General features: G+C 37.2%; 2 protein-coding genes across 2 annotated transcripts in view; one reads left to right on the plus strand and one right to left on the minus strand.

Moving 5' to 3' along the window:
• ptpa (protein phosphatase 2 phosphatase activator) overlaps positions 1-18,289 on the minus strand; it is a 30,567-nt gene extending 12,278 nt beyond the window's left edge. The window contains exons 1-8 of the mRNA XM_042509070.1: positions 18,248-18,289; positions 17,276-17,385; positions 15,067-15,153; positions 13,679-13,804; positions 12,060-12,177; positions 9,124-9,223; positions 8,523-8,647; positions 6,099-6,199 (exon numbers count right to left, since the gene is read on the minus strand). Of these exons, the coding sequence (XP_042365004.1) occupies positions 6,099-6,199; positions 8,523-8,647; positions 9,124-9,223; positions 12,060-12,177; positions 13,679-13,804; positions 15,067-15,153; positions 17,276-17,385; positions 18,248-18,272 (792 nt within the window). The 5' untranslated portion in view covers positions 18,273-18,289. The remainder of the gene's footprint in view (positions 1-6,098; positions 6,200-8,522; positions 8,648-9,123; positions 9,224-12,059; positions 12,178-13,678; positions 13,805-15,066; positions 15,154-17,275; positions 17,386-18,247) is intronic.
• A 451-nt stretch (positions 18,290-18,740) lies between these two features.
• LOC121959646 (carnitine O-acetyltransferase-like) lies at positions 18,741-22,532 on the plus strand. Its single transcript, XM_042509071.1, has 4 exons — positions 18,741-19,000; positions 20,674-20,970; positions 21,152-21,270; positions 22,475-22,532. The coding sequence occupies exons 1-4, from the start codon at positions 18,974-18,976 to the stop codon at positions 22,530-22,532; spliced, it is 501 nt and encodes a 166-aa protein (XP_042365005.1). The 5' UTR covers positions 18,741-18,973.
• The last annotated feature ends 1,187 nt before the right edge of the window (positions 22,533-23,719 follow it).

Here is a 23,719-nt window from a genome sequence, read left to right on the forward strand (position 1 = left end):
TGCTAATTACTGGGTCATTTCTTAAGTTGCTCGTTGCCTTCTTCCAGGTTTCAAAGGGTTAATGCATTGATTACTCTGCTTTCAACGGTGTAATCAATGTAGTGAAATGAACATGCAGAACAAAAGGCCTGTTGTTGTTCCAGCAATCATCTGAATAACATTAATAAATTCTGGAATCAACAAAAAGCGGGTTAGCTTACAGACAGAAAACAAATACTTAGAATATACAGAAGAACAATAGGCAGACAGTGACTGTAACAAGCCACAAAAGCAAATGTATGAATTCATAAATGTATGAATGGAGTGAGGACTATAGACTGTTTTCCCACCATTTTTCCCAAGAGGCAGGGGAACCCAAACCCAGACCCCAGGGCATCAATCTAACAACCCCCTCCTTTTTCCATCCCCCCCATCCAACCCCCCCACACTCTGTTCTAGACACTTTCCAGGGCCTCGCATGAGAACACATGGGGGAAGGGCATGGAAGAGGGAGGAAAGGGGGGTGGAGACAGCCCGTATTCCCTGGAGGAAGGAGTGATTCACAGCAGCATGTGGGGAAGGAAGTGACTCATGTTTAGGACGGCACACACATACACACGCACGCACACTGGAGCCTTGTGTGTGAATCAAAAAAAAAGAACATGAGTTTGAAGTATCCACATGTGTGTGAATAGGAGGGAAATACTGGGGCGTACGTATAGAGCATGCTCCGAGGCCCGACTGAGCAACGGTAAACAAAAGAGGGAAAACAAACCTGCAGTCAGGGCTGAATAAGGCCAGTAATGGATCCAAGAGAGGAATAAAGGCCTCAGAGTGTGTTATCATGTTTATTCGCTTTCACTTACTGAAGAAAAAAACATATTTAACATGTTTTGTCATCCGGTTAAAGCTCAGTTAATTTCAATTTAACAGTAAGAGCTTGGAAGTCGGAGCTGAAAAACCGCGCCACACCCCAGTTGACCGCATTCCAGTTGAAAAACCAAGTTACTGTTAGCAATACTGTTCAAGTTAGGTCAGCCATTAGGCAGGTTTCCATTAACCCTCAATTTGCACAAACCGAAATTTTGAAAATAAAATACGGCTAATGGAAACACCCGTTTATAGCAAAAAAGTTTTTACGCTCACTTGAGGCAGTATTTCAGGCAATTCAAAAGAGCCATATATAGCAAAACTGCAACTGAAACACTTTTTTCGCTAATGTAGGTCACATAATGCTATGGATATGCGCTTGGAAGTAGGAACTGTCAGACACCCCTCATTCCTCCACAGTTCCTCCCTCTCGCCCCAATATGGTCACTTCCAGCTCAAAAAAACCCCCGACATGGTAATGGCCAACTAATAATTCCATTGGGTGACGTCATGTTGACTATGTCAATTATTGATAGTCTACAACTGCAGCAGGGAATTGACAGTTAAGGACAATAGCAGCACTGTCTACCATTAAAAATCCACACTAAAAGCCTCGAAAGCAAAAACTTCCCATGCAGACATGTTCCAGCAGTAAAAATCAACAGAGAATATAGAGTAACTAATGCCTAAACCAACTTTTTTAGCTAAAAAAAAACCAAAACAATGTATCGTCATACAGCAGTTTCTATGATATCCTACAAAATGCACACACAAAAATTTTTATGAAATCCTTAAAAGTAGTGCCCTGCATAACCCTATGGAGGTTATGTTTAGACAAGTAAAGTTTCTGTAATTAGGGTTAGAAAAAAGGAAACATGGTGAGGACGTACCTTAAAATGACTTAAAGGTCCCTCAAAGTTTGCAGGGTTCCAAACACTAGTCTCCTGAGGAAAGTCCTGTGTTTTGTAACACATCCACCAATCCAAATCTACCTCCTCATGATGTCTCTAGCTAATTTCATCATTCACGACAACTGTACTTACTTTACGTTTTATTAAGGCCCAAAGTTACTCATATTTAAGGGCGGGGCTGCTTGAGTGACAGGCCGTCTGCAAGACAGATCCACCCCTCATTCTTCCACAGCTCCACCCCCTCATCCAAATCAGGGCTGAACAATATGGTTTGAAAATAATACTGCAATATTTTTAGGCTGTATCGCGATACCCAATATGTATAACAATATTTTTGAAATCTCTAAACAACTGTAAACTACAAAAATACCAGCAGCTACTGCCATAAAATAAAGTTACATGAACTACTTTTATAATAAAATTTAATACTGTTATGTTAAATAAAGTTTAATGTAAAATAAAATACTGTTATAGTAAAGTTAAATAAAGTACTGTTATAATTAAATAAATAAAAGCAAAACCCATGGTGCTATTATTCTGAAGGACCCAGCTTATCTTGGGCTGGAAGTGTTGATGTGTAGACGCCCTCTCGGTCACGTGGAGGGACGCAAAGTGTAATCAGATGATGTAAACGAATTAAACGATATAGTACCACACAATAGGCTTTTTTTAAAAATCGCCATCCGATATATTTCATCATATCGCACAGCCTTAATCTAAATATGGTCACTTCTGGCTCCAAAAACCAAAGATGGAAACGGTAGAAATGCCAAACTTGAGGCTTTAAAATGGGAATACAAAAACTAACAGTGGATGCAGCTAAGGGGAGGAGACTGCCGCCCTGCTGACCAGCAGGACCACAGCGAAGCGCAGCTAAACAGACCGCACTGGGCCAGAAAACATAAAGAATTTGTGATTTCAGCTCTGAAATGTATGTAATGTAGCATTTACAAAGTGTGCATAGTTGGACTGAAACAACAGATTTTAAATTTGAGTTAGTTAATAAACCACATTTCCCCATAATAACTTACTGTATAAAAAGTAAGAAGGAAAAGATTGTGGAGCACCCATAAAATGAGGCTCAGATCCAAGAGTCTATTGCCCCTGTGCATGCTGGGAGTCCTTGCAAAACTCAAAAATGTTATCATATAAGCACTCAGTCCTTCTTCACATATCTCTATCTAATCAACAGTTCAAATGTCAAAGATATTCAGTTTAGAGTGATATAAACAGAAAAACGTATGGAAGTAAATCTGTTTCATCAGATTTTGAAGTAACCCTTCGAAACCTAATCAAATTGTATTGATTTCTTTCAATGACATAGGGAAAAGGCATTTACCTACTTAACAAAAAATGGCCTAAAAATGAGCAAAAAAAAAAAAGTTACAAGAAAAATTACCTGAACACAAGCACAAAATAAGCCAAGAATCAAACAAGAGAAAGAAAAATAAAAAGTGCTGAGAGTAAAACAAAAAATAAAATAAAAACAAAATATGTATATATATATATATGTGTGTGTGTGTGTGTGTGTGTGTGTGTGTGTGTGTGTGTGTGTATTAATTGTATATATATTATTACACTTTTTCTGTAACATAGTTTTTAATATAAAATAATCATTATCATAAATATAGTTTTCTGGACATTTTCCCTTTTTTGGATTATTTTCCAAAAATCCTTTCCTCTTTTTAAAAAGAAATGTTAAGGTAAAATTACTTGTAATTTGTGTAGCATTTCTTGCCAAGTTGGTCATTGCTTTTTTCCCCTTTGTTTTCAAAAGAAACCAACAATTTGCTCAGTTTTCAAAGGGTCATATAGCTTAGAAAATGTGTCTGAATGCAGCGAAAGACAACTAATGTCGATTCCAGGTTTCACAGGGTTAAAAAGCCATCAAATTATGCATTGAAATTATGTATATATATATATATATATATTTTTTTGCGTCTAAAGTCAATTCTTTAAAATTTCAATTACTTATTTTCACCTTTATTTTTCAATATTCACATATTCAGAGTCGAAAATTCACATTTTAAAAAAATCCAAAAATATATCTTTAAGATTCTTAAATTCCATAGGCCACATTCACTTGCCAAAATACCGGGTATAAAATACAACAAATATATTTTCAAGTTGCTCAGATTCGATAAGCTAAATTCAGAGGCCAAAATACGAGAAATAAATTCAGAGTAAACCTCCGGAAACCCAAGGAAAAGCAGTCGATTCTAGATCAAGTCAAATCAACATCCAGCTAATCAAGTTAATGCTTCACTGGTCTCAGAATCTCTGGTATTTCTAGTTGCAAAAGTAACACAAAATATGAGAAAAAAAAAAATCACAAAAACTGTGAGCAATGGATAAGGAGCGGCGCAGAGGCCCTTCTCCCTTTTTGACACAACAGCAGCATCCTTTCATGACCGTGAGGAGGAGGGAGAGGTCAAACAGCAGGAGGAGGAGGAGGAGGAAAGAGAGCGAAGGAGGTGGTGCCTCTGAGAGGGAAGGAGGAAAAGGATGTAGCTGCTCCAACAACGCCCTCCTCTACTTCCCTCCCCTCCTTTTCCTCCGAAACCAAAAACAAAGCGCATGGTTCCTGCTCTGGCAGCCGTCCAACACAATCCATCTGCCTTCCTCTGTCTTCCTCTTCCTTGACAAAGCTGAGGTGGACCAATTTAACTCCAAAAAAAAGCAGTACTAAATAAGTACAATGTCTTCTTAAAGTACACATAGTATGTACGTATTGAATATATGGTGATATGTAGGGCTGGGCAACAGAAAGATATTATATCATATTGAGATATGAGACTATATATCGTCTTAGATATTGGCCATTGTTACAAGGTGATATGAAATAAATCCCTTATGAATGGTTGCAGCACAATTAAGTGATGTACATTTCTCAACTTATCAGACAGTTCTACTTGTTTTAACACTTTCCTTTACCTACTAAGTCATTACATCCACATTACTAATATGATTATTGATCAAAAATGGTGTTAATTGTGTTCATTTGTCAAAGTAACAAAAGTCATTCCTACAATATTGTCACATTAAGAAGGTTAATTTTTTAATTTTTCCAGTTCTAGCATTAGTAAAGTGCTTTTGTGGAGACTTAAAAAATATCAAGATATATATCGTGTATCGAGATATAGCCTAAAAAATATCAAAATATAATTTTCAGCCCATATCACCCAGCCCTAGTGATATCTAATTTTATTTTTCAAAATTCTGTGATTTAATAATCTAAAAGTATGCAGTGAACGATGGGAAAAAATAATCTGAATTTCAAATACATGTAAAGATATTCAACCACACAGTGAAATGGTCAATAGGGGGGCAGTACTCTTTAGATAATTAGATAACTCCCAATGTTGTAATGCAGAATTGGCAGTTTGTTCTCAACCATCCTTTAGGTAAGGGAAAGAAAAAAAACACATATGGTGAAACAGCAGGGGTTGTTTGGGAATTTCTTGACTGAGGTTGTGATATTATTGGCTGACATCAGTTGGTTCAAGCTTACATAAGCACATGTCCTATTTTGTTTTACAGGGATAAAAAAATGTAATTTTGATACAAGAATAATTTTTTAAAAAATGATCTAAGGGGTTAAAAAAAGGGAATTTTCATTTCATCTCAACTTTAACGTATTTTTTTAAAAAACAACTTAGAGTAAACAGCTTCATTGGAACTACTCGCTGCAGAGACAATGGTCCCAGTGTGCTGTAAATTACCCAAATCATCAGGGTACACGCCTTTGGGATGAGATTCCAATGCTGCTTTTTATAAGTAATTTTTAATGCTTTTCAAAATAATTTACATTCACTTCCATTCTGGTGGGGCGTAATTGGAAATTGAGGGGACACAAAAATCTGAAAATAAAACTAGAAGTGTCTACATGGCTAGATGCTGAAACAGGAAGATGAGTTTGATTTTGGTTTTTTTATGTAATTGGGGATTAAAGAAACCTTAAAGTTAAAAACAAGAAGCAAACCTAGAAAACAAATATGGAAAAAGAAGGTGTGTGAATTTTTCTTAAAGCCTTATTCACCTTATAAAGATGGCAGGCTGCAGAATCAAAACAATGTACTGAAATGTGCTAAAATGCTCTGTGATAATCAATAATTCTCTTTGGCTTTGTCACTATGAGCAACACTTTTTTACATCACACATTGTCTTTTGATCCATTGTCAGTACAAAAATATTGACTCACATGGCTTCAAAGTTATCTACAGTAAAGTGTTACTTTAAATTTTTGCCCACATAGTATGGACTCAAGTTTCTGAATGGTTGAGTCAAACCAAAAGAAACCAAATGTGACAATTTTGGGGGTGCGTTTCATTTTCCCACCTCATTGATGAATTTGATGCACTCCAGAAACATGTAGTCTTGGTGATGCTCGTTGACCACCCTCTCATCGATAAAGTGCCGAGGCTCCAATGTTGGGTGATCTGAGGGGAGAATGAGCTGTGAGTGCACATGTTCACCAGCAGATGTTGCCATTTACCTTCACATCGACTGATGTCTGCCCCCCCCAACGTCACCTCCCGGCACTGCGGAGCTGTCATCATGTGGACTCAAATCTGAACCTTTTACCATCACACAGGAGGAACAGAACCACAGCCTTGACTTTTGGATAGCATAGTAGAATGTTTTTTGATTTTTTTTCAGCGTCCTCATCTTAAGCTTGAATTCAAATTAACTCAAATTATTTAGGCTTAATTAAACAAAATTTTTCTTTAAAAAGGGACACAGCATATTAATGACAATCAGTATAAAGTACTAATGTAAAAATGTCAGCGTTAGCAGGACTGCTAATTTAACTCTGTTATCCCTTAGCAGGTAACAGACAATAGAAACATTAAGAAAGAAAGAAAAAGAAAATAAAGCAACAATTCATACAGAGAAAAAAAGTGTAGAAACAGTGGCAATGTAAACTGCATGGCATGTGTGTTGTGTTGGTTGCGCGTATGCATCATGGATCAATGGATAAAAGGCCAAAGAGCTATGTCTTGCAGATACAGTGCATTAGAAGAAATAAGATTAATTGATCTGCTCCTGCTGCCTGGAGTTGATTCATGTATGCCCAACACATGCATACAACAGCATTAGTATCACACATCAATTCAATAACAAATGAAAATCAATCAGTCAATAACATGTAATCACGATTTATGTGATTTTAGCCCAAACACAGAAGTCAAACAAACATTTAACCCCTCTGCTGAGCGTGAATGAAAAATTCCTGATGTGTGAGCTAGTACTACTGTGCAGCCAATATTTATGCAGGATCATTTGGTAACCATGGCAACATATGACTTCTATTATCATCAGAAAGCGAGATAAACCAGAGGTGCATTGGGACTGGTGTCAAACTTTTTCTTTCTACAGTTTCCTAATAAAGTGAGTGCAAGGTAGCAACTATAATATAATGGTATAATATGCTTCTTTTTTTGTTTCTCTTTTTTTCCTAATTTCTTTCTGTTCTTCGCCTTTCATACAATAATAAACAAGGTCCAACTGCAGTCTGAACTACTTATGCTCAAAAGTAAAACTATTTTTTCTGAACAGTTATTGTGATGTAATTGCAATTAATTTCTATAAATTTAACTACAGACGTGTAAAGAGAGAGTGGGAGCAACATCAACTGTATAACCTCAAAAGATTCATGTGAAGGATATGCAGCCCTTTGGGACTGCTTCAAGAGGAGGTTTTCAGGATACTTAACCCTTTGAAACCTGGAGCAACATCACTTTTCTTGTGCTGCTTTCAGACAACTTTCACAAGTACTTAAATCTTTAAAACTTGATCAAATAATACAATTTCTTTCCTAAAATTAGTGGGAGAAAAGGCAATGAGCCAATGATGGGTAAGAATGTTGTTGCATGTTGTATGTTCAACAAATTGCTTGAAATTGGTTAATGTAAAAAATGTCTCTAGGGAATAGCTAGGGAATATTTATCACTGTTAAATATTTAAAATTACTTTACAAATTATCGTCTTTTTTTTTTTTAGAACTTTGTCCAAGTCAGTTCTCTGTTTGTTTGGGTTTTTTTTTTCTTTCTTGTTAAATTTTCTGGTAATCTTCTTGTACTTGTTAATAATTTCTTGCTAATTTTTGGGTCATTTATTTTGTTGCTCATTACTTCTTCCCGTGTCATGAAAGACATCAAGCCAATTTGCTCAGGTTTCAAAGGGTTAAGGAATTGCAGCACATAATGCAGTTGTATGGGAACAAATTCACAAATTTGTTCAAAAAAAAAAAAAGGGGACAGCTCTGTCACCGACATTGTTTATGTAGAAAAAGAAGACTTCACTCCTTAGCTCATCTGCCAGTAAACGTATTCTTTTAAAAATATTTGATATGTTTTGTTGTTTTGTTTTAATCTATTTTTCTGCTGTCTTTCTGTCTTAAATTTCTGTCGTCTTTCAACAACTAACAGATTTACTCATTTATTTGCAACTCTTTTGGTAAGAAAATTAGTTTTTTTAATCAGGATATAAAATCAATAAAAAAACAATCAGTCATTAAGTCTCAGTTACTCAGCTCATATCAACACGCGTTTATACTTCAGACCCCTCCTTTCACACTTCCATAAATGCCTATTGGTTATATTAATTGTACACAGCCACTAATACTTTTATTCCCTTAAAGTGTAACATTAACAATGTATCCATTACATGTCTGAGCTCATGCCCACGTGCACCTCCCTCAGACACAAAGGGGCTTTTTTTTTTGAAAGTTTGACTGAATTGCTGTATGGAGGCTCTTACCTAAAAACTGGGAGCTCCCCCAGATGAAGGGCAGAAACTGGAAGTCATCCAGTCCCCATACTCCTTGGCTCCCAGCTGGCTCCATTCTGTAGGTCCTCTGCAGCTTCCGCATCACTTCAAGATACCTGCAACCGCACGCACGCACGCACGCACGCACGCACGCACGCACGCACCGCACACACGCACACACACACACACACACACACACACACACACAATGATGTAGAAGTTTCAGAACAGAGTGATCAATAGTTAAGCTAATGTCATGCTAGTGTAGGGCTGTGCAATATAAAGATATTTATTTATATATATATATATATATATATATATATATATATATATATATATATAGAGAGAGAGAGAGAGAGAGAGAGAGAGAGAGAGAGAGAGAGAGAGAGAGATTAGATATTGTTATATGGTGATATGGAATAAATGGTGTTTTTTTTTCCTGATTATTATAAAGGCTGCAACACAATAAACTGATGTACTTTTTTCAACTCACTGACAGCCAGTGCGAAATGACCGTCTCCTGAGCCCCATCCATCCCATTATCTGTGCAGTCTGGATTAACATGGAGCGCACCGCAGCAGTAACAGCTCACCTGTTAAAAACCTTAAAAACGATAGCCAGCTGGTCATCGACCCTGAGAGCTCCGACCTTGCAGAGGCAGCAGAGGAATGCGGCAAAGGCAGCTTCATGACCTGAGAGGATAAATACACACAAGTCAAAGATGAACAGGATCTGTGGGCAACCCAGTTATTTCTCACTGCTGTAGGATGCACACCTTAGAAAGCTCTTAATCAAGCCTATACGTTTAATGGTCCACTACACACTAATATAGCAACCTGGGTATCATCTTTGAGCAGTATATGTTTTTTGACCACCGTGTCACTGAGCTCGTGCAGTCCTGTTTCCTTCAGGTGAGAAATAACGCGAACAAGCTGTCTGTCACACAAAACACCTGTTCTTGCATTCCTCCATTGGTAAAATTCTGTAAACTTTAAGCTCCGGTTGATAACATATGAAGCTCTGCACGACCTCGCCCACGGTTACTTTTTTGATCTCCTTGTTCCTTATTCTACTTCTCAACCACTCCAGTTCTCAAATCCTGGCCTCTTATCTGTCCCCCGACTCCAGCTGCAAAACAAAAGCTCATCATGCATTTGCACTTTTAGCCCCGACTCTCTGAAACAATTTTCTCCAGTTCATCAGACTTGCTGATTCTTTGGACTGTTTTAACCCTTTGAAACCTGAGCAAATTGGCTTGACGCCATTGACGATAATTAGCAACTTAGCAAGAAATTACCCAAAAAATTAGCGAAAGAATTACTAAAAAAATTAAAAGAAAATAACCGAGGGGGGAGCAAAAAAGAATGAAAAAAAAAAAGTAAAAAACAAAAACAAACAAGAAAATGCAAAGCAATTAAATCATAATAATGTTTAATTATATATACTTCTGTAACAATTTTAAATAGATAATTATAATAATCAAAATTATGTTTTTGGGACTTTTCCCCTACTTTTTTTGATAATTATCTAATAATCTTTTCACCTTTATTTATTTTATTTTTTTGCATTTTTGTGGGATATTTCTTGCAAAATTGCTGATTACCTTTTTGTTCCATGTTTTAGGTAATTAGAAGACTTTGCTCACATATTAGAAGTTGAATGCAGTACGAGAAAACTACTGACGGTTTAGGTCTCAGAAGGTTAAAAAAAACCCTCCTTTACAGGCGAGCCTTCCTATCAAGCCACTCCATGTGTTTTTTGTTTGTTTTGGTGTGTTCCCCTCATTATACAGTGTTCCATATTGTATATTTATTGAATTTTGATAATTCACTCATTTATTTTATCTGAGTACATGAGGTTGTGTAGCGCTTTGTAACAGCGTGTTTTAAAAAGCCTTATATAAATAAAGCTTTACTTACTGAACTCACTAACTCTCAACACAGTAATGCAGTTACAGTGTATCGGTGCGCCTCCATGTGGCCAAAGATATATTAATTTCTGTGTTGCACATCCATATTCTGATACTTTTGCTATCAATTTGCAGAAAGTGCCACATTTTAAAAATATATAATAAACACCACAGCAGCTACTCAATTGTCTCTCAACATGACACATAATGATAATAATAATAATAATAATAATAATAATAATAACTATTATCATTATTATTATTATCATTATTATTATGAGTTACTATTATTATTATTATTATTATTATTATTATTATCATTATTATTATAACAACAACAACAACTTTATTTATTTAGCATTTTTCTTAACAATGTTACAACAGGCCAAAAATGGTTGCATTTAGATATGAATCAAAAATGGTTAATTAATTTGAGTTTGAGAGAGGGTAGTTATGCATGTTATGTTACGCACATCACGAAGGTGCAATGCTAAAAAAAAGGGGGGGGTATGAGGCAAAAGGGTAATGCCTGCACAATTTCTCCATGCCACACAAGTTTATTTCACACAATGTTTTAATCCTGTTTAGATCTTTGTCAGGTCAAAATGTTACCAACCATATCTCAATTGATAAAAATATTATATCGAGATTCTTTACAATAAAATTTATCCTTCATCACTAAAGTTTATATTAAAACCACTGTCAGTCTACATTACCTATGTTCAAAGCTGTATTAAATCAACGTTGTATATAATCCTCAATATATACAAAAAAGACACCAAAAAAGAATATTGGAATCTGGCCTTTTTCCAATAAAGAAAAAGGCCAGATTCAATAAAGGAATAAAAATCTCAATGAGGGAAGATGCATACCTGTTATATTAACCAACAACAATAAACTAATTTACACTTACTCTTGTGTGTCATCGAGAGTAAGAGAGTATCCAAATCTCCTCCTCTTCTTGGAGATCTAACATGCTCCAGTTTGTATGTACTGAAGATTACTCCCTTAACCCCTAATTTAATAAAACTCTGAACATTGCTGATGTAGACTATTTTAGTATGAAGTATTCTGATATAAAGATGAATGTTTATATAAAGAATCTTGATATGATTTTATTAATTGGAATATGTTTTATGGCATTGACTGATTTTCTTTCCATATGTACTTTTCTATGTATTTTCTGTGTAATTTATTTAATTGTCACTTGTTTTACCACCCTAAGTGGTTCAGATGGGTAACCACAGCTGCCACCATAGAGCTCACCAGCGTACTGGTTTGCATTATGTATAAATATAAGTGTGGATTCATCTTTTCAAACATTTTGACCTGACGAAGCTCCAAGCAGGATTGAAATGATATCCTAAATAAACTTAAATTTTGGTTTAATTTTAAATTTTAGCCTAAATTACAAACGTATCCCCATTTCTCTAGGTTATCCTGAAACATGCAACACATGTCCCCAAGGACCCCTGATTTTTTCTGTATTTGTCAATTCCGTACTGTCCCATGCTAACCTGCTGATGTACCCGAGTGCTCTGTATACAATGATAGAACAGGACTGAAATAAAACACACACACACACACACACACACACACAGAAACGGCAGCTCGATTACCTGTTCCATAGTCTATCCTGGTGGAGTTCCCCACAGACTCTTTCAGGTACACGGCTATCTCTGGAGCTGCAGCACATCTGTCAGCAGAGAGCACAGCTGACACCAGGGCCTCTGCTTCCTACACACACACACACACACACACACACAGAGTTACATATGCTTATATATTAAAAATGTGCTTTTAGATTCTTTGCACCATACACATGGAATGACTTGTAGTGTGCCTTAATGCTTGATACTCTGGTTCCAATGCGCCTGTTCAAAAACCAAGTCAAAATTCTCATTGATTTTAACTGTGACTGTTTCAGCTTGTCTCAATTGGCTCTTTATTGTATTTTATCATCATTTTTAATTATTATTTTTTTTTTTAAATTCCAATGATCGATATTGTGCATTTCAAAATGTTTGTTCCATGTTTTTTTTTTATGTACTCAGGTCTCTCATGAAAATGAGAGCTCAATCTCAGTGGGACTTACCTGATGAAATAAAGGTTTATATAAAATGTCATCATTTTATCTTATTAAACATTTGTGTGTAATGTGTTGTCATAATTAGTGTATAAATTCTTGAGTTAGGGCCAAACACATGTTTTGTGAGGTCACAATGATATTTGACCACCAAAATCTAATGAGCTCATTGTGAAATCTAAGTGAACATTTGTGCCAAATTTAAAGAAAATTCCCTCAAGGTGTTTTTGAGCGTTAAAAAGAATGAGACAGGAGCGCCTGGTGGCTCAGTGGATAGAGCAGCGCTCCATATACAGAGGTTGAATCCTTGCCGCAGCAGCCGCAGGTTCAATTCTGGCCTCCACCCTTTGTTGCCTGTCGCCCCCACCCTCTCTCTCTCTCCCCCTTTCATGCTTAAACCGTTCTGTCCATTAAAGGCAATTAAAGCCAAGAAAATCTTTAAAAGAAAGGAAAAAAGAATGAGACAAATGAGGTCACAGTGACCTTTGACCTATGACCACCAAAATTAAATCAGTTTATCGCTGAGTTTAAGCAAACGTTTGTGCTAAATTTGAAGAAACAACACGTTAACATAGTGCCTTCAGCCACATCTATCACCAGCACAGAAGTATTAAAAAATAAATGAATATGAATACATTTTTGTGTTTGGGTGTTTGGGTGAAGAGTTGTAGAAACATGTAGTTACATTCAGCCTTTTCTGCCTGCGGTGTACACACACAGAGGACAGAGTCAGCTCTGATCACAGCAGCTCAGCGCTGCAGCAAACTCTGTGTGTGTTCCATGCACTGGACAAGTTGACCATGAGAGTGTGTGTCTGCTGCCATGAGACTGATGCACTGTAATGAGCAAGTTTGTAAATCTCAGGCTGAAACTGAAATTTGTAATATCCTAAAAAGGATGGTGTGAACTGCCTCACTCAGAAGTGATAAGCAGTAAGTCAGAATGAGTGTATATTTCACAATTAATACAGTTAAGTTTGTCGGTTTTAACATTAAATAACTGTCTCTGTATTGTAATAAATTGGGCAAAGGTAAAAAATGATTTGCAAATGGTTGTGTTCTGGTACCAGACACTGGAATATCAGTTAAATTATACTCTGAGCTCTTGAATGTGTAAGTATTTGTGCATGTGTGCATGAGTTTACACACTAACCTGGTCTAGTTTGGCATACCAGGTTCTGTAGGCCTTATTACCAAAGCGTGATGGCTGCTCAACAGGAGGGGTCTCGTTTATCCATCGGTCCAGAGTGTCCAGAAGATCCAGTAACTTCTCCACCGTCTGTCACACAACAAAATCATCATCATCACCACCACCACCACCATAATCATCATCATCATCATCATCATCATCATCATCATCACCATCATCATCATATCATTAGCATTATCATCATCACAGTCACCATCATGGTCATCAGCATTATCTTTACCATTATTAGCGTTATTATTACTATCATCATACCATTATCACCATCATCATCACCACCACCACCATAATCATCACCGTCACCGTCACCATCATCATCATCATCATCATCATCATTAGCATCAAATGATGGGTTTTAAGAACATAAAGAGAAATAAAGAGCAAACAATAAACCCTCTGAGTGGTGTAATCAGACAGACAAACACAGCTTGTTTCACTCTGCTGAGATGATGTTGCTTAAAACTGTCTTGTACTTTACATAATGCAGAGTAGCCACAGATTCACCAATAGATTTTTCTCTGAATGTCTTGTTTTATCTTGAAACGGCCAGGCAGCAGAGGCAGAGAAGAGACAGCAGGCATAGATCTTAGGTCAGATCTTAGGCAAAGTGATTAATACAGCCAGAAGAGTGGGCTTACTGTGTCTGTTATGTAAGATTTTATTAGCTTACTGGAAACACTGCAAACACACACTGAATTGTAAATCAGTTAGTAATTAGTTTTACCTTTTATCTTTACTTTTTTATTTTTTGTTTATATCCTTTAATATGTTTATTTCATTTCTTCATTAAAACACTTTGAATTGCCCTGTTGTATGAAATGTGCTATACAAACAAAGCTGCAATGCCTTGAATGCATGAAGTGCAGCAGCCCATGTCCTGATAAAGACCAGACAGAGAACACATATAACTCTTACTTTGAAGTCACTGCATTGGCTGCCTACCAGTTTCAGAATCGATTTTAATATTCTCTTATTAGTTTTTAAATCACAGAGTGGCCTAGGACCAGCTTATCTCTCAGACATGCTTTTTTAAATATATGGCAAGTCCCTCAGATCCTCTGCAGCTGGCCTTCAGGGGCCATATTCATAAAAATTCTGAGAATGCACTCGAAGAGCTACTATCTTAGCCTAAAAGTGTCTAGCAAGGAGTCCTAGCTTAGGAGAGATTTGGGAAAATTCCAAGAGCAACTCTGAGCAAGGAGGGGACAGATACTTTTATTTTACAGTGTGAGTGGCTGTGTATTTTATTATTTTAACAGATGTGATTGGTTGTCACAGATGTAAAAGGCTTCAGCACATGCTTTTAGAAGTCATTGATACGAAAGATAACATACCTCTGACACTTTATATTCACATGTGAGCTTCTTTCCCTTCACGCCTTCATTGAGTGTCAGAATGAAGCCCATGTAGTCAGCATACGCCTGGAAGAGGGGGACACGTGTTGAAAACTGGACTGTGTTATGATGTGCAGTAAGAGGAAATGGCACAATAACTAAAATCAATTTTATGATATTAATAGGAATGCATTTACAAAATTGATATTGATCACAATCAGGCAAAAGTTCCACTGTGACGGACAACAGCAGGGAAAACTCTTCACATATGCACTTCAAGAACCTAATAACTTCAATCACTTCATACACTTTTTATTACAATTTGCTTAGAATCAATCTGAAAATCATTAATTATAACAAACCCATCCATAATGCCAGTTCCAAAAAAGTTGGAACGTGGTTTTAATAAGAATGCAATAATTAGCTTTTTTTTGTTTAACCTATATTCGGTTAAATACAGTGCAAAGACAATACATGTAATCGTCAAACCGACAGACTTTATTGTTTGTGATGCCTGCAACACATTCCAAACAAGTTGGGACAGGGACAACAAAGGACTGGGAAATAAAAGTTGTGAAATGCTAAAAACACCAGGTAATCTGGAGAAATCTCTGCACATATAAAAACAACATGATTACGGTATAAAGGATGTGACTCCATGGGCTCAGGAACACTTTGGAAAACTGTTGTTAGTAACCAAAGTTCATCACTGCATCTACAAATGCAAGTTCAGACTCTACCATGCAAAATAAAAGCCAGATATCAACAACATCAGGAAACACGGCTGACTTCTCTGGACCCGAGCTTATCTGAGACAGACTGACACAAATGTGCTGTGGTCTGACGAGTCCACATTTCAGATGAATGTGAATGGCAACATATGCTGCCATTCATATGACACCTTTTTCAGGGACGTCCCTGCTTATTCCAGCAAGACAATGAGACACATTCTGCACATGTTCCAACAGCATGGCTTCATAGTAAAAGAGTGCAGCTATTAGACTGACCTGTATGCAGTTTAGACCTGACTCCCATTAAACATGTATGGAACACTTTTTAGCTTAGATGTATACAGAATTAGTGACTGTATGTGGGACACCAATCACATTTAATCAGTATCAAACAAAGTACTTATTTGGAATACAGAGTTTAGCTGCTTGAAAAGCAATTACAAGGAAAAGGCTTGAGTCAGATGCCCTGTCTGTAGAGCGCTGGTATAATATATGAAAACTTTGTGATGCACAGAATCAACTTTTCAATAAGGTTTCAGGGAACTACGTTTAAAGAAATTTGGAAGAAGTGGAAAATGTATATTTTCCCAATACACCCATCTTTTGTTTTAAACGTGTTTATTCAACTTCATATTTTTATTTCTATTCAGTCACCTAAACGCTAAGCACTCCTTGTTCCATATCTGTTATTGTTTCTATAGTGTACAAAAAAAGATGACTGAATGACTATTGCTAAGAAGTGAAACCAAATAAACAAAATGTCAAAAAAGACCAAGAGAAAAAAAAAAGAAGTGTTGTGCATTATGAAGCACAAAATACAGCAAAAGAGACCCCGAACTGTGGACCACTTAGGTCATATATCAAGCAAGAACGGGTAAGAATTTTACTTTAAAAACTTTTCAGAAAGTTCCCAAACACTTACTGGGTGTTGCTAAAGAAAATGTGATGTAACACCACCATAAACTCGCACCTGTCCAAACTTTTTTGGACAGGTGCTGTGATGGCTTTTTTGCAGCCATCAAATTTACTATGAGTGTATACTTACAAAAAAAAAATGCACACAATTAAGTTAATCATTTTGAACATTAGAGCATAAAATAGCTTTTCATTGTACATTATTAAATTGATTATAGGTCAGAACAGATTTGAAAATCATTGCATTCTGTTTTTCCTTGAGTCTTACACAGCATGCCAACTTTTGGGAATTTGGGTTGTATGCAACGACAGGAACCAAACAGTTTTCAGCAAAGCCTTCTACATGCTGATGGTAAGCATTTTTGCTGTAAAGAGATTCATTAAATGCCAAAATCACTTTTACTCTGTCAGAAACTGACGGGTATTAAAGGCTCATTTAAGGAACCCATGTCGGAATCAAACTCATGTTATTTCTAAACATGTTCTTAATGTGGTTTCGTACTGAGGAAGTCAGACAAGAAAAAAGAACATTTTGAAACTGTGTTCAAATAGCAGCCACCTACTTGAGATCGCTTCCACTTGCCCATGTCCTGCACCATGCTGATTTCTTTCTTGGGCACCATGAAGGTGACGCTGGCCATGACGTCAAGCGCTTCATCCTCAGGAGTGGATCCTAAACAGTTTAAGAAGAGATGGATTATTCCATCTTACATGTGTTTCTGTTACTGGCAGCTAACTTTAGGTTTGCCTACATGATTGTGGGATTCAGTGTTAATTTTGTCTGCCATTTACTGTAGATTTTTCACAAGACCTGTGTCAGGCAGAAAGGGTCAATTGACTTCCACTATGGGAAATGTAGGTCCAAGTACTATTGAAGCTTGAACAAGGACTAAATCAGGTTCATCTTAGCCTCTGCTCCATCTTTTTTTTCTTTTGACAAGTCATTTTTAAATCTGTCTCCTGTGAGTACTGGACCTTTAATCTCAGAGAGCTTATTCAATGGCAACCTGAACACTTGGCCCCATTCGTCATCTTAATGTTTGAGAATGGTTGGTTTGTGCTTGTAAGCGTGAAGTAATTTAACTCTCCAACTTTTAAACACATGCTGTCCTGATTAAGCTCTCAATATACGGGTGAATATCAGTGGTGCTGCACTCAAACCTGTCTGTCTCCTGCAAATTCTATCTACGTGCTAGCTAACACCTTCTAGACAGAAAAGCGAAGCTTGCAGCTGAGGTTTTTAAAGAGTTTAAAACGACGAAACTCCACAGACCACGACATCACGTTAGTATACAAGTACACAACAAGTCCAAATATCACTTTGAGTTATTCATTATGTACATGGATGATTTGGCTGAGGACAGCTGCGCTGAGCCTTCTGGGCTTATCTAACACACGGAAAGTTAATTTGTTAAATGTCCCGTGTGGCAGTGTGGTGTGCCGTTACCGGCTAATGTTACCAGCGCTCGACACAAAAGAGCAAAAGTGCCACAGAAGTTGCTAACGCTGAGCAGGAGCATTGAGCTGTGCTTTACCTGACTGCTGCTCTGTTTCCGCCATGGTGAGGCTGCAGTCTTCTTCGTGGGTTTCAGGCGGAATTAAAACAGTTATGGCTCATTACTGCCCTCTACGGTTATAAAGGGAAATGGCGCCCCAGGTTCAGATATTTCCCAGATATTTCTTTAAAATATCTGGGAAACAAGCACTGAGCAATTTGGAAGGAGATACAGGTGACAAGGAAAGTCAGCAGAAACCAGCTGAAAACTGGTTGAAAAATAACTAGTTTGATTTTTTTTTCAAGGGAGACAGTAGAGTATTAGAATTTTTTAAATGGGGGAAAATATTCAGGAACTTATGTAATTGTTTTTATTTTATTTTTTATGATGTATATATAGGTATAGTTATAGTTATTATAATAATTATTATTCATTTTTTCCTGGCCATATCCTGCTTTGTTAATTTCTGCAAACACTGCAAGCAGCATATCCTGATCAGCGACTATTATAAGTCACATCCACCCCTCTTTGAGACAGCTGGGTAACCTGCTCTTACAGCTGCACGCTCTGTCCTGCAGCGATTGTGTTGAGCGGCTGCGTTGTGCGGTGCGCTGTAAAGTCACGAGTGCCTCTAGTATGTCTGTCTGAAGCGGCTCTGACAAGACCCCGATGCAAAGAAACCCAAAAACTTAGCTTTAGCTAAAAGCCATTCCTTTCTGCTGGACTTGGAGCCGTGACTGATTCAGTGGGCGTAACTTTGACAGAATGTGGGGCATTTGCAGCAGAACCATGGTAAGTAACGTACCTTCTAGAAACAACCGTCTGCTTGTTTACACTGGCCAAAAGCCCATTTTAACCAGCGTTATTGAAACTGAATAATACAGTAGTCTTTCTAACAACTTACAGAGCCTTTGTCAGTTAATGCTAGTTAGTAAACGTTAATGAGATGGTAGAGGAATGTTTGCTAACGTTAGCAAAGTTTGCTAACTTAGCTCGCAATGAACTCAAGTGACGTTAGCAATAGTTAACAGTTAGCTAAGCTAACTGGGTCAAAGGTGAATTTATGGTTAACGCGAGCTAAGATTGAATATAGCTAAATGACACTAAAGGACAGGCGCGACCGAGACTATAATATTGACTTGTACTTGGTCTGGAGACAGTAGCATAACGTTAATATGAGTGCACCTGCGTTCAGTAACATATGTGAAGACCATTTAAATATAATTTGCGATTTAAGATTACATGCAAAGGCTTTAGGGTAAATGTGGCCCCGTTTTTATGACGCCAACATCAACGGCAGCTGTTTCTTTGTGTGGCGGATCTGTTATTTTTCACAACACAAGCAGATGCTTAAAATTCATTGTTGTGTTTCTCGCCTGATCGTCAGAGTCTTAAGAACAGAATCATTTAGCGTTTGATTGGAAAAACACAGCAGTCTAATCTGACTATAGGTCGCACGAGCACTGGGAAGCATGGGAAATAAGCTCCTGATATTTTTGCTGTTCATTTTACCATTGCCATTTACTTCTTCCTAACACTTATTTGAGTTTGCCCCTGCTGGTATTTTTCATAGCGATGTAAAATTTAAAGTGAGCACATGCTGCCCTCCACCGGTGACATGTCACTGTTAGGGTGGCCACATATTCTGAGAACTGCTACCAAAAATATACTTCAATTGGTTTTGAATAGGGTCACAATTTAAGAAACCACTGGCTATCGATTTGGTGAAACACCCAGAAACATATGACATACCCCAGGCTGTGATCAATAAAAAAAAAAATCCCAAAAAACAACTTTGCATGTAGTATATTGAAAATGATTTGTTTCATTGTGTTTTTTTTTCATCTAAAGACATAGTGGGATCATGCCAAAAACCTGGCATTTAAAGGATTGAAATTCTGAAAATTGATGAATATTTGATATTTGTTATTAGGACCCGTGTTGGTTAAAAAAATAAACTAAATCAAAGTAGAAAATCATATTAATATAAGATAATACTTTTTAAAGCTTGATTTTGAAAAGTGCATTTTGTCCACAGAGTGATACAAGTGTGTGTTATATTAAAGTGGGCATAAGGATTAACAGAAAAAATGAAACAAAAACAGCAACAAAACACTGAAATGTTAGTTTTGACTTTTTGATGTGGGGCTGTATTTTGTGCTTATCAATAATCGGTGTATTAGACTCAGTAGATTTTAGGAGGCAGGAGTCTGACATGGAAGCTACACAATCTACTGCTGTGGAGGGGTCAGCAGCAAAAACTTATTTTTGCCAACTAAATCAAAGTCCCACTTAAAAAAATCAATATCAGTCTAAGTGTACACTATATTGAGAGTATTTTCACTGCTTTACCTTTCCATCAGTCAGTGTTGCAGAGTTATTTTTCACAGTTGTCTGAGGAAATAATGCTACTCTCAAAATGACACCTGAAACTTGTATTTAATGTCCACTCTTTTGTCCCTCAGGTGAAGGTGGGGATGGTGAAACCCTGTGGCCTTGTGAAACCCTGTCACCTGGTGAAGCCTGTATCAGCCACGCGGGTCACTGGCAGATATCTGACGCACCAGAGAGGCCTGCCAAATCTGCCCGTCCCCCCTCTGCAGCAGACCTGCGAGCGCTACATCAGTGCCCTGGAGCCCATCGTGGAGGTGGATGAGCTGAAGCACACGAAAGAGCTGGTGGAGGAGTTTCAGAAGGCGGGAGGGGTCGGAGAGAGACTTCAGAGAAGCCTGGAGAAGAGAGCAAAGAAGACAGAGAACTGGGTAAAGTATTGTGATTTAATGTAAGATATAAAAACCACCCTGACACATCCTGTTTGCTCTCTTTTTCTACCCAATTTAATTGAAAACCTCATTGACATGTGACTGATTTCCTTTTAATAAACTGAATTTTCTGCTGTGATGTTGATCTGTTTCTTGTGTCTGTATCTGTGTGTCTTTGTAGTTATCAGAGTGGTGGGTGCAGGTTGCTTACCTCGATTACCGGTTGCCTGTGGTGGTTCATTCAAGTCCTGGGTTGGTCCTGCCCCGCATGAACTTCAGTGACAAACAGGGACAAATAAGGTGATCGCACACACAGTGGACACATTTCCCCCTGTTCCACAAATACACCCATTTACAACTGTTTGATAAGAATTCTTTAAGAAGCCACAGATGGCAGTGTTGGTATTTCTGTAGACAAATCCATTACACACAGTATGCCAGATAGGGTTTTGAGCTTATCAGATTTGGATGCACATGGTTCACTGAAAGTTAATGAATGGTTTGATCCATTCAGGGCTCAAAATACCAAATGCATATATACAGCAGTGCATGTAAAGTTCAAGATTTGCAGTTAATTCTCAGCTCTACATGCGCCTGTGCATGGAACTTAGTACAGAAAATATGTTGTGTTGGGCTGCCAACTCTTACCTATCTCACCCTGACCATAAAGCATTTGACACTTTTTACACTCTCTCTCGCCACACACCCATTTTTTTCATGCAGTGAAAACACATTTGGTAACGCCACAGCTTGGATTTTGATGTGTGTATATTCGTGCTGTAATGGTACCAGTACTTAGAGCAGCCAAAAAGGAAGGAAAGACTTGTGTTACAGCAATATAATGTTACACATATGTTAAATGAGTCTTATTGAATGATGTGATGTCACCAAAGAAGTCCAAATATGAAAAGAATCACATTAGACTTGCAGAGAAGCTTCTTAATATGTTCTAAAACCATATACAATTTGAAGTAGTTTCACTGTACATTACTGTTTAAAGAAAGTCAATTCATATGAAATTGTAACACAATTGAAATTGTAACACACTGTATCTGTCCTCCTCTTTAAACTCTCACAATGAAGCACTGTTTTTCTTCAGAGGTTTCCTAAACTTAAGTGCCGAAAAAGAATACACCAAACAGTGCTGGGAAAAAAATGGTGCATTTAATTTAAAAATGTTACATGCATCATTGCATGTACACAGGAAAGAGATTTTTGAGCTGTGGCCCACTTCTGCACATTATTGTTTCCATAACAACTCAAGTTGAGTATGATCTGTCTCAATACTTTTTGCTACATATTACCACCACATACTGTATTTCATCCACATCATGCTGCTCCATTGTGCCGTGATCACTTTTGTTTTTTAAATGAGATCAGAAAGTGCAAATCAAAAAGTGCAATGTTCAAACTTTCAGCCCAAAAATGCACTTTTATTATTTCACGATCATAAGGATAGAAGTTAATATTTAAAATGACAATGTATCTTGTTCTGTCTTTTTAGGTTTGCTGCCAAACTGATCACTGGTGTTTTGGACTTTAAGACAATGATTGACAAGTGAGTACTGTGCTGATAATATACTGTTATTTTGTCTGTTAGCTTCTAGTTGTTTTGGAGTTTCAATGTTTTTCATGCCAAGGACTTCTCAGCTGAAAGAGAAATGGAGACGGGTCCCCCTACCACTTAAATCATATAAAATTGAGTGGCAAATTAACTGGGCCTGTAATGACTTGTAGGGTGGCTTTAAGTGCCATGTTTAAACATGTTTTTATGGTGCATATAATACTAGGCTGTAAACATAATAATTATTGGCAGATACATGTTTATTTCTGAGTTGGATGGCATGTCAGAGTCTCTTGCTTTAAAAATTGCAAAACAATCCACTGTGGTCATGAACTGATTACTAAACGGATCTGCAGAACATGGACCCGGGGACCCAAAGTGTCAGCGGGTCCCCTTGACTTCACTTGCAAAATGTCACTGAAATTAACATGCACTGCCAAAGAGGAGACCCAAAATTACTACGAACTGACACAAAAAGACCTCAAAGTGATGCAAAGAGACACAAAAAAACAACAAAACGGACAAACAACCACAAAGAGCCACAGAACTACTACAAAGAGACACAGAATGACCGCAAGGAGACACTAAATGGTTACAAAGTGATAGAAAATGAACAAAAAATAGATACATACATACATCCCAGTAAGGCACAAAAGGCACCTTACAACCACAAGTGGACACAAAATGACCACAAGACAGAAAATGACTACAAAGTCACATTATATAACCCAAAAATAAATAAACTGACCTCAATAGGACACAAAATGACCTTGAAATACTACCAAACAACCACAAAATGACCACAAAGAGACACAAAAAGATGCAAAAGTCTATAAAAAACACCAACAGATAGTGTGTGTCTCACTCCTATGTAAAAACAGTGGGGCCCTTTTGCATATCTATGATTATGCCACACAAGACTGCCTAAACACCTAAAATAATAATGCAGATAATTGGCCAATGTTTCATATGAGTATTTAACTGTAATCTAAGTAGTTAACCTTTCTGTTATTGATAGATGCTGCACAGTGATTTAGCGACAGATAGTTAACATGATTGCACAGGGATTTGTGGGTAACAGGTCAATGTCATCAATGTTGTGTATTATTATTATTATTATTTTTTATGAACAGGCCAGTTTTTTTTTGCTAATAATATGCTGGATTCATGTTAATGTGTATTTCC

This window comes from Plectropomus leopardus, chromosome 20, assembly GCF_008729295.1.
Source record: "Plectropomus leopardus isolate mb chromosome 20, YSFRI_Pleo_2.0, whole genome shotgun sequence".
Lineage (NCBI taxonomy): Eukaryota > Metazoa > Chordata > Actinopteri > Perciformes > Serranidae > Plectropomus > Plectropomus leopardus.

Excerpts from the sequence above, each read along its gene's own strand:
- LOC121959646 (XM_042509071.1), top strand. The coding sequence starts at position 18,974 with ATGTGGGGCATTTGCAGCAGAACCATG. Across the intron at positions 19,001-20,673 it reads GCATTTGCAGCAGAACCATG|GTGAAGGTGGGGATGGTGAA; the intron begins GTAAGTAACGTA and ends TTTGTCCCTCAG. Across the intron at positions 20,971-21,151 it reads CAAAGAAGACAGAGAACTGG|TTATCAGAGTGGTGGGTGCA; the intron begins GTAAAGTATTGT and ends GTGTCTTTGTAG.